General features: G+C 36.6%; 1 protein-coding gene across 1 annotated transcript; it reads right to left on the bottom strand.

Moving 5' to 3' along the window:
* Positions 1-9607: 9607 nt before the first annotated feature.
* On the bottom strand, positions 9608-14863 carry LOC121413312 (protein jagged-1-like). The gene is made up of 3 exons (XM_041606091.1): positions 14684-14863; positions 13786-13925; positions 9608-10140 (listed from the first exon to the last, which is right to left on the bottom strand). The coding sequence occupies exons 1-3, from the start codon at positions 14854-14856 to the stop codon at positions 9998-10000; spliced, it is 456 nt and encodes a 151-aa protein (XP_041462025.1). The 5' UTR covers positions 14857-14863; the 3' UTR covers positions 9608-9997.
* Positions 14864-17092: the final 2229 nt, after the last annotated feature.

Raw genomic sequence — 17092 nt, 5'->3', positions numbered from 1 at the left:
GTTTTGATTCGCGTTGAGCGGAGATGTTGAGCGAGATGGAATTCATGGCTTTCATTTCCATTTTAAACAGGTAAATTCCATTAAGATAAATCTGCAAAATGAAAACTGTTCATTCATATAATCAGAGTATAAACGAGAGAATTAGGTAAATGTCTAATGAAATTGGAACTTAAAAGATGAGTGAAAAACCGTCACATTCTAACAATATTTTGTCACCATTTCTATAGCTTTTAAAAATCGCACCATCTTTCACAAATTAATGATAATAGGAACTGCATATTCATTACAGTGTTTGGTTTCGTTCATAGTTGACCAAAACATGATGGGACGCAAATCATAAAAAAGGTTTATTAGTTTCTCTATCCAGCAAGTTTAACATTCATTCGCTTTTTTTTAGATCTCGAATTTCAATGGGTGTCATGCCTTTCAAAAAAAATGAAATTGCGATATCTTAAGTGATTCAATTTGAGATATCATAAATCATCACGGATCATAGATTTAATTGTTGATGCCTTAATCCCAATACTTTGCACGAGTGCGAATCCCAGTACCCAAAATTATAAACTCATGTTGTAATCGGTGGTAATTCCCTGTTTGAATAACAGGCTTATAAATATGTATGATTATTTTACAAGACGCCCGTAAGACCACTCTCACCTTCTCTTTCTCACTGGATCTGAATTAAACTTACATGGAAAATGTTTCATCGGTATTTGAACTCACCATCCACAAGTTTTGTCATCATTACAATCTCCCGATTATTAAACTGAATATGTTTGATAGGGGAATGATCAAACGAGGATGATGGATCACCCATGTCTTGTCCTCTTGATGGAAATACATCGAAAATAACATAGAGAGGGGGATCGGGGTAGAGGTGGGGATGTGGGGTAGATACAAACAAAGTTATGAGGTGAAGTGCATAACCAAACGGATCACGGTAATTAAAAAATAACATGAAGTGCCGCAAATCTATGATAATATATGTATTGCAGATTTGAATTTTGTATACCGATAATTATTCCTTTTATTGTAATTTGTTAATATAATATTATTAATATATAGATTAGCGGGACCTCCATGACCGGCGCACGCGGATATTTTCCACTTATATCGTGATAATCCCCATCCTGAAACGAAAACGGATGTAGAAATACCCATAGGTAAAGGCTCTTCTTTCTCTCCCACCGGATTTCTTCAAATTATTTGTTCTGTCTGTTTTTCTCCCTCATACCTAGGTTCCATTACCGGCTTGTCAAGTCTTTTAGTATGAAAAGTGAAGATGGGGGATGCCGGGGAAGTAACGTTTTGTGGCAGTGTTCTATTTATGCAAGTATGAGTCATCTCAATCGGGGATCACCTACCTAGCTACCCTGACTTCATAAAGCCTTTCCACTCTTTACCTTTCTCATAGAGAAATAGAAAGTTAAAGCTGCAGTATTATATGGAGTATTTCAGAATCGTAAATAATTTTGCACGAAAAAAATGGAACTCCGAGTATCTTTGACAATGAAGGGGTACAGGAATTCGATTAACTGATGATGGTGGTGGTGGTAGTGACGGTGGTGGTGGTGATGGTGGTGGTGGTGGTGATGATGGTGGTGGTGGTGTTGATGATGATTGTGGTGATGATGGTAATGGTGGTGGTTGGGAGGGTGATAATGATTGATAAGGAAACTGGAAATTAATATATGTCGAGAATCCTTTAATCTCTCTCAGCTTTTCATACATATTTGCTTTCATACTTAAAATTTTGATAAATAAAAATGCAAAATGTGCCAAACTAGCATTGAAGACCTACTCTATATTAATTTAAATCGTTAAAAAAAACCACCTCTTTTCTATACTTTGACCGACGCGAATAGGATAACAGTTTTTTTATTAGATATTCTACGAATAGTGAAGCTTTAGCATATTGATTATTTCTTTTGACCTCGATTTCTGATGTACACACATTCTCCACTCCGTGTGGAGTGTTACACACATAGGCATTCACAATCAAACTGATCAGCTTCATCATTATAAACCTCCTGGATACGATCCAAAGACTTTGACACCTTAAGGGGGATGGCCTATGGGTATAGAAGGCCAAACATAGATCAGTACGTAATGTATTACTATGATCTTGCAAAGAACTGTTAAGTTGCTGATGTGCCTTCATCTCCAACTTTTTTTCATACTGTACATGTTTCTCTTTACTGGTTCAACTAAAGAGGTACGACGATTTAAACCTCTGACTCTGATCAACAAATCTATCTGAAAAAGAGATGTCATCAATCTGTAATTTTAATAAGCCCCCAAACGATTGATGATATACTGCACTGGCGCCCAAGATTGACGCCATGTTTGACATTTTATACCCTACTGTCATGACTGTTCTCACTAAAATTCCCATGTTACCTTTACCAAGGCAAGTGCCCTCCCCTGGAAAAAGGTAGTAACATGTCTTCGAAGGCCTGATGCGAATGATCTTGAATCTGTCTATACACAGATGGAAAGCAGACTAGGGTTTTTCAGAAGAAAAAGATACAATTTACCGTGGCATAACATTTGTGACATTCGTATTACCAAAGCCAACATTTAAAAGATTTTTGTGACTTCATAGGGGATAACTTGGTTTTCCTTAACTTTTGAACTATGAATAACTCGATTCTGTTTAAAAAATGTGACACCTCTTGTAAATTCAATGAAATAAAAGTTATTGGATTTAAGAGTAGTTAGCAGTGCGAGCGGCATATCATATAAGTATACACGAATATTGAACCATATATCTATTCTGTTTCCACATCTATACCAATGTGAAATAATGGTGTTAAGATGGTATTATGAGTCACACCATTGTTCAAAAAACAAACTTATCGAATAAAGATAAGATATCGATGCATTAGATCATACTGTGTTGGTCTTTTCAGAGACACCAATCTACCAACGCACGTACCAACTTTTCGTACTTTTGAACGAAGTCTAGTACGATACGTATCATCCTTTCAGATGAAAACGACTTGTTCTGAAGCCACACCAAGGCGCGCCGCGGCGTCGATACGACGCGTCGTTTCGACATAATGGCATTGAGACACGGAAATGTCGAATATCCGTATGTCCTCTATCAAAACGTCCTACATTCATACTTCGTACATCAATTCGTTGTATATTAATGCAAGAAGGCCCCGACTGTAAAGGTGTATGGATAAAGCATAACTTTAAATAAAGTGGTCAGAACATTAATTCCTTCCCGTGACTTCGTCTGCCAAGGGGACATTCAAATAAAGAGACATTTCACGAATTTCTATGAATAAAAGAGTAGGAGAGACCATAGAACTCCGTGGAGAAATCAAGGAAGGGAATTCCTCCAGCATCAATACTTGACCCTATCCATAGAATGCAGAACACGAACTAATTGCTCATGCAACAGGACGACAGGTTTCCGTGTTTCAAAGATTTATGACTCAGCCTTTGGGAACATATAGCGCTTTCAGACGGTTTTGAGGGCATTCGCAAACAAATAAATGTCACATAGAATAATCGTATGAAACGATTCCTAAATCATTTTTTTAATTGAATAAGAGCATTCAAACAAGAAGTCCTGCATCCATATGTCTGAAGAAAGGTGTGAGATTCCATTAAACACTGTAATGGAATTGCAGCGCTTTGTAACCGAAAGGAAAAGGCGCTATATCAAATGACTTTTGGATTGGATTGGATTGTAAAGATGACATTGGCATAGCATAAAATGTGGTAAGAAGATTTATACCTCCGTCACATTTCCCCTATGGCGGCCGTGCGGCAAGTCGAAAACAGCCGTCTTATTAATCTTTTTAATTCAAACCACCTATGCAGCCGGTACAAAAATGTTTAAACGGCTGTTCTGACTCGCCATACGGCCGCCGTAGAGCAAATGCGACTAAGGTATTAGGAATGATCGGCCGATATAACCGTTATAGATATTGTCATTGAGCATAATGCTATGTGCATTGTTTGTTATTATAAACGTAAATGTTATCGCTAATGTTAACATTAATGATATTCTTATCTGGACATATTAACTACATGCCACATAGTTGATCTTATCATGATATTTATCATCATCGTCGTCATCATCATCATCATCATCATCTTTATCAAACTTTCGTAATGATAACTGTTGTCATCTTAACCATCCTCGCCATCACCGCCACGGTACGTTCTATCCTTAGTACGATGACATCACTGAAAATACAGCTATATCCGTGGAATTAATTGCGCCACTTCACATACTTCATCATTACCACAATCACCTTTGCCAGCACCATCACAACCACTCTCACCGTCATTAAAATCTTCCAATCAATTCAATGAATCATAACGTCAAAAGATATTACTTGGCCGCCCCCCCCAAAAAAAAATAAAAAAAATAAACGCAAGAAAACAATAGAAAATAACAAAACAAAATCAATTGCCAAAACAATTAAAAAAACAAATAGAGCATTATATTAACTCTTCCAATATAAAGTCTAAAAGACATTCGACAATTTCTGCACCATTCTGCATTTGATTTTAGAGGAAGGTGAAAACAAGACCTTGACAAAGGTTCGTCATCTCATTTAAGAGTGTTTAAACCTTTAATGCAGAGCAATGACTCATACTACACACCTTGATAAAGTGGATGCTGGAGGAGGCATACATGAATATGCCTGCTGCATCCTGGTTAGGTCGATGAAAGCGGTTCCGATGTCCATTAGTTTGTTTTTCATTCTAAGGAGGATCAGGAGAAAGGGATGGAGAACACCACTTGATGCACGAGAGGAGAGGGTATTCTAAAAGAGGAATTGTAGGCTGGGGGTAATGAGCTACAGTCTCACCAATGTAATCGATTCTAAAACAACCGATAGTATGCCATTGGTAATAAGATAGGCGTTGTCGGTCAGGAGCTTGTGTGACTATAGCTTGAGCTTAACCCTAAATCTCCCGGGGTGTTTTGATTCTTGTCATTACGGGGGGGGGGGGGGGGAGGGGGCATTATGGCCCCCCTTAAGATCTCAGCCGCGGATTGCGCGATCACAACGAAAATTTGCATGATGGTAAAGAATGACGTAATCTATGCAGTTTCATTGGTAAATTTCACTGAATTCATATATTTTTATTTTTTATGAATTAATTATGCTAATCTATTCAGGAAATCGTATATTTTGCTCTGATTCACTAAATAAAGCTCCTAGAATGTTATTTTTGGGTGAAAATATTCTTTATAGCATTCCTAACAATTGTGAATGAAAAAAATTCTGGTGCCAAGACCGATTTCTTATGCATTTAATTTTTTTTTAATCTTATGTATTTCTTTTCAAACTTAATTCTGATCATAAACAAGGCAAAATTAATTAAGTTTAATCAGTAAAAGTAGAAATAATGATACATTTATGAATTTTGGCTAAATGCACAATTTGCATTGGATTTGTACATGAAATCACGTTTATGAGCAATTTTGCGTCTGACATGCACTTACATAATGTTGCGTAGTGGCGTAACCGCGTACCCGGGCGTCACAAATTTGGTCTCAAAGTCTGCGTGAGACTTGAAAGTAAAAAGTCAGTGAGCGGCGAGGTCAAAAAAATTTGCACAGCAGATATATCGCGAAAATTGTCGAGGGGGGGGGGCATTATGGCCTCCCGGAGAATTGGGTTAACAGAATGGAAAAAAAGTACGTTGACAATGTATACAGATGTAGTGAAAGGTAGGGGGAAGGGTTCTCTTAGGAGAAAAAAAAAATATCAGCGTGTGTCGATAACCCCGATGGCGGGGGGTTAAGTCTTGACCAGCCTGTTGTTCGTAACTCGGGATGCATGCCAATCAATCCATGGACCAATTTTGAAGTAATAGCTTCATGCTAACTTATTCGGAATGTGATAGAAATACGCTCAACAGATATTATCAAAACATTCTGTGTGTGCTTATGAAAATTGATCGATGGATTGTGGTTTTAATTCTCGAAGCATGACTGTTTATTTTTGCTTTCCATTTGTCTTCAGGCGTTTTGTGTCGATTTATACAGAGAAATGAGGACGGTCATGATGGTGGCGGACATTACACTGTCCAATGGAGAGAAGCGAGAATACTATCTTGCATGTGCATGCATAGGCGCCGTGGTAGTGTGAGAAGGTCGGGGGGGGGGGGGGAGGGGGTAGACCACGAGATTTTTCAAATGTTTATCAATTCTTGAAAAATCATAAGGTGTGGTCACCCTGGCATCCCATGGCATCAAAAGTAGAAATTGATGGCCTATTTAATCTTTATGTGCTTAATATTGGCAGTATGCAAATGAAGGATTGCTGTCACACTCATTGTTTTTCCTGCCGAATTTACAACGTGGTTTGATCCCTTTGTGAACAAGCATGGACCATGGGACAAGTAACAGTGCCATGGCTATTATGACTTATTTAAAAATTAAATCAGGGTTTTCAATTCCAAATCGAAAAAAGAAGATATCCTGCATCAATTCAATTATTACAACGTACAAAATAGAAAATATCTCTGTTCCACCCATAAGAGTTATATTTATTGAATGGAAATTAATTCTTCACCTATTCAGTGCTTCACACCACGCAATACATTCCAAGTCTAACCTTGAAGAGTTTATTTGAATATTGTGAAAAGAAAACGCCGAATTTTTAATCAAATTCGGATATAAAGGTAGAAATTTATGCCTTATTTCATATATTATATGTTTAACATGAAGTATAGTGATGTCACATGCACATGTTATTTTGTTATCCTGACAAATTATGTGGTTTGACCGCCCTTTTAACAAGTGAGTGTCATGAGTATTGTTCCTTATTCAACAATTAAATAAGTTTTTAGTCTAATTTGAAAAAAATATGTACATCCATATTTCATTATCATAAAATATAAATTAATCAGTGTGACGTCTATTAATCTCTCATAGTCTCATTTGCTTTTCAAATGCGTTATGCATACTCTTTGTGAAATAAAGCAAAAGTTTTAATGCATGATTTTTTTTAATTCTAACATCCGAATCGATGAGATGTTGTTTTCTAATAGTACAAGTCATCTTGCTGTTGAGTTTGGACTTGACCTATTTGACCGAATGAAGTGTATTTGCTATTAGGCCTATTATTTGCATAATGCCCAACTCAAATCAAATCAAATATTCAACGAATGAATAAAATAAAAATTGTAGAGCCTTGGACAAAAGGTGTGTTTTGACATGAGGGCAATGGTGAGGTAAAGTACGGTCATTTTATTTTCAGAATAAAAAAGTCCTAAATAAAAAAACGTCCTATTTATTGCTATCCCTTCCGAGCGTTTTTTTATTGTCCTGGTTATACCTCTTTCTCCCTCGCCAATAAAATCTTAAGGTGTGTGGTTGCCGCATGAAGGAAGACATTTACATCAAAATAAAACGGGCAGTTTTATACATCATACAACAAACTGTTCTTACAATTAATACCTACCGAGTTGGGAGTCCCGATTTTTTTGTTTAAATCTATTTCTTAATCAATTATAATCGCCACCAAATAACTAAAACAAAACAAAATAGAAAACCTAAATGTGGGTCGGTCAGCCAACTTCTTGAAAACGAAAGTGATGTTGAACCCATACTTTTAGTAGGCCTACATACCCCAAACTTGAACTATACAATGGGTCACTTCCTGGTCATTCTACCTTGCTGACCATTCGATTTCTGACCCTGAGGCGATGTCACCTATTGTCGTCATCGCCGTTAATTAATTTTTGTTTATTTTCTCAACGGACACTCGATCTCGCATTCGACCACAGCCTCGAGGGTCTTCCGGGGTTGGGGTTCATCATGGAAGTCCAGTTTGACTTCGAGGAGGCAAGTGATTATCGACGGAATTCGGAAGAGCAAGTCGAAACTTGTCGCAGTTCTCTATACCTTTTTTCTCTTTGATGTTTTTGTTGGTGTTGTTATTACCTATAAGTTGTGGATAAAATAGACAAATCGATTTAACCCACGACCTATTTTATAAGAACACTTGATTCTGGGAAGAAGACTCTGGAGTGTTTTGAAAACTGATGAAAACGTGACACGGCCTTCTTTCAATATGATCTTTGATGGCGCCTATACACGTTAAATTGGCAATGTTACTGTGTCATTGTCAGCCGAACGATAGCTCCACTGATTCTTGAATTATTATAATTTTCCTCTATTATTGGTTCTTACTCACCTCAAGCCTCTCAGTTTTGTACTGTTTAATATTTTTCACTGTTGGATAGACCCTCTTTACATCAAGCATGTAACATATTCATTCTTGTTTGCTCTTATCCCACATTGTTTTATATAAATCTGAGGACTTAGTGGCCTAGAATATCAATCATTTTCTACCACTCTGCTGGATTATTTAGTATTTCTTATTATCAAGCTTAAATTGACCGTCAAAATTTATTACATAGAATAAATATAATATTGAAATATACCCTTCTGATTTTCTGTCGGTAGTTGTCCCCAATGGCATCCGATATTGATATCTACGATTGTTAATCCTCTATAAGCTTATCTTAATTCTAATTGATCTTGTTAATTACTTATCATTAATGATCCATATAATGCTGCATATGTTTTTATTTTATGATAAAAATAATATGAATGCATTTCAGTTACCATGGCAGTGACAGTTTTCAGTAGTGGCTTTGTAGAGGGCAGTGTGCACGTTTAGATATTAAACCCCCTTAATTCTATCTTTCTTTTATAATGTAAATACTCTTCGGTCAAACATATAGAAATGTCTGATTTAAAGGAAGAAAATATTTGGCCTTTTCTTTGAAAGGCATTTGTGTTTAAATTCTACAGGTCTCTTAACAGAAAGGTACAAGTGGGCGTAGGAATATTGACCTCTTATATCCATATTTGCGTTTCACGGACGTCTCGTCAAAGAGCGAGGATATTACCTTTTCTCTTAAGAAATATCAATACGTCCTACTTATTTAAGAGTAAAATCACCACATGAAAAGAGTGAAGGGTGACAACACAATGAATATTCGATTTACAGTAATAACCCTATGTATTTTAAACCGTGATTCGAGCTCTCATTTATACAATCCAACATCTTCAAAATGTATATGACAGACTGGAAATCGTATAGGTGCCATTTGACTGGTGATTTCTGAGTTCTAAAGCTAATTCTTATCCATGCTTCAAAACTTTTAACCAGGCAGTCAAAGCTGAAAATGAGTGACTATTCGAAGTAGATATTTTGTTTTCAATATATGGTTATAACTCGAAACGGCACCCCTTACTCGGTTTACAGATTTCTTGAAAGCGTTTACAATACTTGTCAAACGAAAGAACATAAAACTGAATACAATCGAAAAGGAATACCTTATTAGACAAATTTTATTCCGAATGATATTGACAATGAGTTTGGTGTATTCTACTTGCAGCGATATTACAAGTATATTCAGAAAATAAAATATTTTAAAGAACAATGATATAAAAGCAAGATCATATCATTCATAAAAATCAATCATTAAAACAAAATAAAAAATTGACCAATCTCAAATTTTCAGTAAAAGGTATAAAATAATCATTTGTAATGTTACCTTGATAGCCTGCAATTAAAAATGCAAGATTTTCAAATTACTTTGAAGAATCAGAAGCGAAACTAGACCTGCAAAGTTTAATTGAATCCTTGCAGAAATCATAATTATAAATGAATAGATAGGTAATTGTGATAAATCAAATAGTATTAGTGACTTTCTGCCAAATGTTAATATTGCCCGGATTCCATTTTAAAATGTTAATATTTGTTCTAGTTCTGGATTCTTAGAGCCCAATCCCGACGTTCTGACTTTAATGAAAGTGAGTTGTGTATTTTATAGTCAAATTATCAAAGAAACGTTAATTAGGATCGCCATGTTACCCTAGTAGCCGTGGATACTAAGAACCAGAGTTAAGCCGTAAAACGTCAAGATGTCTCCAGTTTGTCCAATTTCCTGGTAAAATCTTCCCAATGTACCCCAGTGCGCATGCGTCCCTCGGGTAAAGTTACAATGTTGTAGGGAGACACCGGGAGTTACAATCATCGCAGTCAGAACCTAGAGCACAAAGGCTTGGTGTCACAGAACCTTGTCCTCCGTCTTCACATATATCATTCCTTCGGTTGTAACATAGGTTAGAACACTTGATCTCTATCGGGAAAAAAAATATCGAAACAGAGAAATAAATAAGGATAAATATTCCGAGGAGAAGAGAAATGATTTGGATTATTCCTTAATCTTATAGGCATTCTCTTACTCCAACCTTGAATATAGGGAACAACATCATTCGCGAAATCGGGCCCTTTTCCTACATTTAACCCTAATTCTCCCGGGGGGGGCCATAATGCCCCCCCCCCTCAACAATTTTCGCGATATATCTGCTGCGCGAAATTTTTTCACCTCGCAGCTCACTGACTTTTTACATTCAAGTCTCGCGCAAATTTTGAGACCAAATTTGTGACGCCCGGGTACGCGGTTACGACATTACGCAACATTATGCAAGTGCATGTCAGACCCAAAATTGCTCATAAACGTGATTTCATGTACAAATCCAATGCAAATTGCGTATTTAGCCAAAATTCATAAATGTATCATTATTTCTACTTTTACTGATTAAACTTAATTTTGCCTTGTTTATGATCAGAATTATGTCTGGAACAATTTCCATTGAAAAAACAATAAAAAACAAAAAGTAAAAAAACAAAGAAATACATAAGAAATTCATAAAACAATAAAATACATAAGAAATTTATTTCCAAACCAAAGTTTTTTTGAATTACGATTGTTAAGAATGCTACAAAGAAAATTTTTACCAAAAATTAGCATTATAGGAGCTTTATTTAGTGAATTAGAGCAAAAAGTATGATTTATGCATAAATTAGCATAATTAATTCATATAAAATAAAATCTCATTATTTTTGAAAATTTTACCATACAGCCTTGTAGATTACATCGCACACTACCAGCGTGCAAATTTTTGCGTCGCTCGCGCGATCGGCGGCCGAGATCTTAAGGGGGGGGGCCATAATGGCCCCCCCCCCGGAATGACAAGAATAAAAAAACCCGGGAGATTTAGGGTTAATCCCACAAATCATGGAGAAAGGTAATTTTGACTGTATTCATTTTTTTTGGGTGGTTTGACCCATTTCTTACCATGCAAGTCACGTGATCAGCTTATGTCCCTCTCACTATAGATACACCACTAGTCCCCTCCTTCCGAAAATATAATATTTTATTGATTGGAAGGCCTACATCATTGGCTTACAAATGGGGGCGATTTGTGGGTACTAGTTCCTTGTAGAAGTTACAAGGAGGGAAAAAAGAGGAAAAAGGAAAATGGCAGAAAAGGGGGTAAAATGTAATATCATTTTTAGGGGGATATGTCAAAATTTTCTTCTAAATAAGATTTTATTTCAAAGGAGTAATTTGCTCACTTGCTTAGCTCTGTCTTGTAATAAAACCGCGTATCATGTCACCTCGAGTATGTTATCCATGATCGGGCCTACGTATACGGCTTACGAAGACAAAATGGAAGGCAAATAGGATGGATGGTTGTGATAAGGATCGATCTGAGCAAGCTTATCCTTTTGTATATTAAGGAATAATCATGCAGAGGTCAACTTAGTCTTATAACCAACATTCTTCCCTGCGTTCCATTGTGTATTCGAAAGCCGCACTCTATATATCGTACATATTAAAATCGAGAAACTATAGGGATTTTTCACAGAGATTTGTTAGTAATCATAATTATTACGATCACATTAAAAATTATTTTTAGCAAGATTGGTGTGTTTAGGGGGCGCGAGATACAGCGGGATCATCAAGTGAAATTTGTATTTAATTCCACGTGTGTGTTCGTGCTTCAGAAATGACTAAAAGAAACACATGTCCTTCAGTCCTCCCAAGATATCTAGATAAGATATGAAAGTAGTGTCTAATAAGTCACCTGAATATTGATAGATTTACATCGTAAATAAACCTTTCTACATTCTACGACTTTTTTTCCATATATATTCAAAACCTCAGTGTTAGGCTCATACCGGCTTCACACCAAGCTACGGTCGCAGAGACCATATACCCTGCGACCGATCGGACGTGCTTTCACACCGCCGTCAAAATTGGTCAGGCCCGGAGCGGTCGGTCGCTGTATAGCTGACCTAGCCGGAAGCGGAAGTAGAGTGCGTGGGCATCAGGGTGACCAGATTTCACAAAATGAAATACGGGACAATCGACAAAAAAGATCAACAAAGAAGGCTATACAGTGTTACACCTGTGAAAGATTAAAATAATTGGAAGGGAGGGTGAACGAAAGAATGAAGGAGAGAAAGAAAAGACGAAAGAAAAGAGATGAATTGAGAAGAAAGAATGAAAAAAAATAAGGAGAAAATGAAGGAAAAAAAATTAAAAAGAAAATAAAGTTAGAATAAAAGGATGAAAGAAAGAAAAAGAAAGGAATAGAAATTGTGCGAAAGACAACATAAAGGAGAGAAAGAAAAAAAGTAAGAAAAAGGAGGAGGAAAGAAAGAATGAAGGAAAGAAAAAATGTTTACTTCATTTTTGCGGAAAGAAGCAAACAAAGAAAGATGGTAAGCAGTAAGGGAGGAGGGAAGGAAGGAGTATAAGGGAGTGAGGGAGAGAAAGAATAAGGGAAAGAATTAGAAGGAAAAGTAAAATGAAGAATGAAAGAAAGGGGGAAAGAGAGGGAGGAAGAATTGAAGTGAGGACGGACTGAAAACATAATGGAAGAAGAGAAAGAATTAAAAGAAAAAGGAGAGGAAGGGAGGGAGGGGGAGAAAAAAAGTTTTAATAAAGAAAGAACATAAAAAAGGGAAATTTGATAGAGAAGACGGGTAAGAAAAAGGAGGAAAGAAAGAAAAATGAACACATAGAGAAAGGATCAGGAAAGACAAATAGGAAATAAAGATACATGTATATGGAACAAAAACGGGCAAGCAGGATGGATAGAAGGATGAAGCAAGAAGGATAGAAAAGAAAGAAAGAGGAAAAAGTTCAAACTTCAAGCAAAAAAAAATCCTATCTAACAAAAATCATGATATTTGGTGTTTTTAAAATATATATTTAAAATTAAAAAAAAAGTTTTTGAAATGAATAAAATTTCAAAGTGATTTTTTTTTACTTAAAACTAGACGAAACATCGCGGCATCATACACAACAAGACTCAAAACGAAAGCTGAAACAACTAGATCTAGTTATGAAAACTCAATAACTTGTTCCTCCGAGATTACATCTCCAAATCAGTAATCTGAGAACCCATAAAATAGTCATACAAATTTCCCGCCGATTTTGTGATTATTTTTGCATGCATGTTTGGTGGAGAGAATCTGCTCCGATCCTACATGCCTAGCTAGTAGCCTGCCACACAATGCCAGGAGGCCAGTTCGTTTGCGATGTATTGAGTTAGCAAGAAAATCGCCGCAGAAGTTGCAAAAGTTTATTTATCGATTTTATTGTTGTCTCTGCTTCGTCATCTGTTGGTTATTTTGATAAAAATTTGTCACTCTTAAATACATTTTGTTCAATATTCTGAAATACGGGACAAATAGGCGTCCCGGGAAGGGTTTGTCGGGACGCCGGGACAAAGAAGCAAAATACGGGACAATCCCGGGAAATACGGGACGTCTGGTCACCCTGATGGGCATGCAGGGGGGGGGGTCACATTTCGATCGGTCCCTGAGTACGATGAAATGCTTTCAGACCATGGTTTCATCGGTCGCTCGGCTTAGTGTGAAAGTAACATCCAAACACCCATCTCATGTCTAGAAGATTGTAACTTACCGTTAGTTGTACTGTTACATGTGTGACACACATTGCCTTCCCACTGATCTTTACATTCACATGTAAAGTCTATGATAGCTGAGATTCCATTACCAACACGTCGGTTAATACATTCTCCACCATGATGGCAAGGACTGGAGCTGTACAGAGGGAGAGAGGGTGAAAAAAATTAGATGATGTTGATGATGATCATCATCAACATGACCACGATTATCATCGTCACCATCATTATTAACATCACTATAATCATAACCACCACCACCATCATCATCATCGTCATCATCATCATCATCATCATCATTATGATGATGATACTGATCATTAAGATCATAATTGTCATTGTAAAGTCATAATTGTCACCATGGTCACCATTGTCATCCATCATCATTATCAGCAGCAGACAAATCTTTATCATTGTATTATTATCATCATCAATATCATCCTCATATCATCATCGTCATCGCGTCATCGTTGTCATCTTCTCAATGTTATTACCGGCATGTTATTACCGGCATCACCACTGTCGCCCTCATCATCAACATCATTATTAACATCACCGTCATCATCATCATCACCACAAACACCACCACCCACCATCACCACCATCATCATCATCATCATCATCATCATCATCATCATCATCATCATCATTATCATCATCATCATCATCATCACCACCACCATCATCATTATCATCATCATCACGGCATCATCATCATCAATCTCAAAATCATTATATGATCATTTTCACCACCACCACCATCATCAACATTAACATGTCATCATTACGATCATCATCATCATCACCACCACCACCATCATCACCATCACCACCACCATCATCATCATCATTATCATCACCATCATCATCAATCTTCACCCAAAATTTATTATTTACCTGCAGGAACACTCTCTGAACGGTGGTTGAGGCGCTGGTGTATGTGTTTTTGTTAGCAGAGCTGACCGTACGGTTGACTGACTCTGGACTTCATTGACCCCTCCACCGATCAGGAGAACGAAGACACAGACGACAATGCCGACACTGATGATATTAGCCAATCGGATATCCATTTTCTTGACGTTCTGCATACATAAGTAATTTTGAAATGTAAGAAAATGTTATTTTATCCCATATTTTATATTATTCAATTTTAATTTCAATTTATTCCATTTTCAACAGAACAAAGTTAAGTGGTCAAAATAATTACAATGAACTTATACAGACAATATAAATTGAGGTATGTACAATATATGATATTTTTCTATAAGTAAAACAAAACGAATTATAAGCAAAATATCATAAACATGAAATAATTAGGTATACGCGATAATATTATTCTTTGTGGCTTTCTTTCTCTTGACGTTTTTTTTTATATTTTTGTCTGTTTCCTTAATGTCGGTTTCCCTGTCTCTCTCCTTTTCTACCATTTTGAAATATCATGTTGCGCATATTCAATTTTTTTAATGCCAGTGGATTGATATTAATTTATCAACATATCAAACTTTTCTTGTAAGAGGGCAGCATATAACCTGATCAATTGTGACAACATGCAGGGACATGGGGGAAAAACAGTCATTGTGTCTGGTTAAATTTGAGACAAGAAATAGAATGTTAAATTTGTATACAGTATATGACAACAAGATAACTTATATGCACCATTTCAGTTGTAACATAATCAGTTACGACAAACAAGGATGAAAATACTTATTGTCTGATTCGGTAATATCTATATTAAACACATTTGATCATCAAAAAGATCGGAATATAGTTTATTTCACTAAATTTAAAATGCTTTGATTTATGATACAAACAGGCCTAGTTTTCCTAGATTTTCATCAATGTCAGCGCCGCTATCTTAGAACGAAACAATAAGTCAAAAGATTTGCCATTACTATAGTAAATAATTCAAATCCTTTAAATTTAAGCATGCCCAATTAGTTGTGATACATTTTACTTACCGAGCTGTATGGTATCCAAGTTTGTAAATAAGAAAACAGAAGCATTAAATCGTTTATTCGCCTGTGTTACCTTAGGCTTTCGATGCTTCAGCCTCGCTCAATACGAGATGGTTCCAGAGTGATGACGTGTCAAGGATTAGAACTGTAATAATGTATTAAAATTATGCATGCTTTTACCCGAACACGTGCCTTGCCCCCCCCCCCAAAAAAAAAAGAAGAAGAAAAGAAGGAATGTCGGAGTCGGACATTGTTGATGATCTTCGAACAGATTACTGGCATCCAAATTCACTGATGATTCTTGTTCAGACATAAAGAGAATTTCATGAAACAAATAGTTTTCCTAAACTAGACCTACTGAGATCGTACATGTGATTGGTTCAAATAAAATCTGTTGGTGAAAAATTGCTGACAAGAATGTTTCGTGAAACAGGTAACTGAGCTGGATACCTGTGCATGCATGGTGACGAATTATTCCTTTAACCTGTTATTTTGAATTGACTGTCACGCTGAAAATGCAGTTTACATAATTCCTTGATGCTATGTTAGGTAAGATTTCACATCGTCAGGAAGATTCTTTAATATAACAATACCTTTTCACTGTTTCAGGTGCTATCTTTACCAAATTAGCATAGGCCTACAAATAAAAACAGGCTTGCACAGGATGACCCACGAAAGCTCGAAAGCTTATTTCCAGTGGGGTCCTCAATAATACAGAAAAATAAAGGTATTGAAATGGTAAATAGTAAATGGTATAGGCCGATTTCACAACATTATATTGAGACAAGAATCCCAGAGCGGCGTCTCCAGTAGAAACAACGCACTGCCGAACACAAAATAACGCCGGTTCCAATGTTATTAAATGCCTGGTGGGTGTTTCATAAAGCTGTTCGTAAGTTAAGAGCGACTTTAAGAACGACTGGTGATCCCTTCTTGCGGTAAGTTGTATATTGCATTGGCGATGGTTTAGCGCGTTAGAAAGGGTCACCAGTCGTTCTTAAAGTCGTTCTTAACTTAAGAACAGCTTTATGAAACGGCACCCTGGTCACACCGCCCGAGCGTTGTTGGAGCGGTCGTGGAATGTCGTGGAGCGGAGACAAAAAAAATCATCACCTCTCGCTACCGTTCACCATTTTCGATGCCGATTTTTTTTGTGTGTGTTTTCGATTTTTGTTTTCGATTTTTTCCACCCAATTTTGTGAGCGAAATTCGACTCTCTTTCCCTTCCGCTCCACGACCGCTCCAACAACGCTCGGCGGGGTGACCGAGCCTTAAAGGGGAATCCAGCCTTGGTCATAAAATGTAGTGTTGGAAAGGAGAAAAATAGATAAAACAGAATGGTGAAAGTTTG

The sequence above is a fragment of the Lytechinus variegatus genome, chromosome 4 (genome assembly GCF_018143015.1).
Source record: "Lytechinus variegatus isolate NC3 chromosome 4, Lvar_3.0, whole genome shotgun sequence".
Taxonomy (NCBI): domain Eukaryota; kingdom Metazoa; phylum Echinodermata; class Echinoidea; order Temnopleuroida; family Toxopneustidae; genus Lytechinus; species Lytechinus variegatus.
The sequence above is the reverse complement of the archived record's forward strand: the minus strand, read 5'-3'. Positions and strand labels throughout refer to the sequence as shown.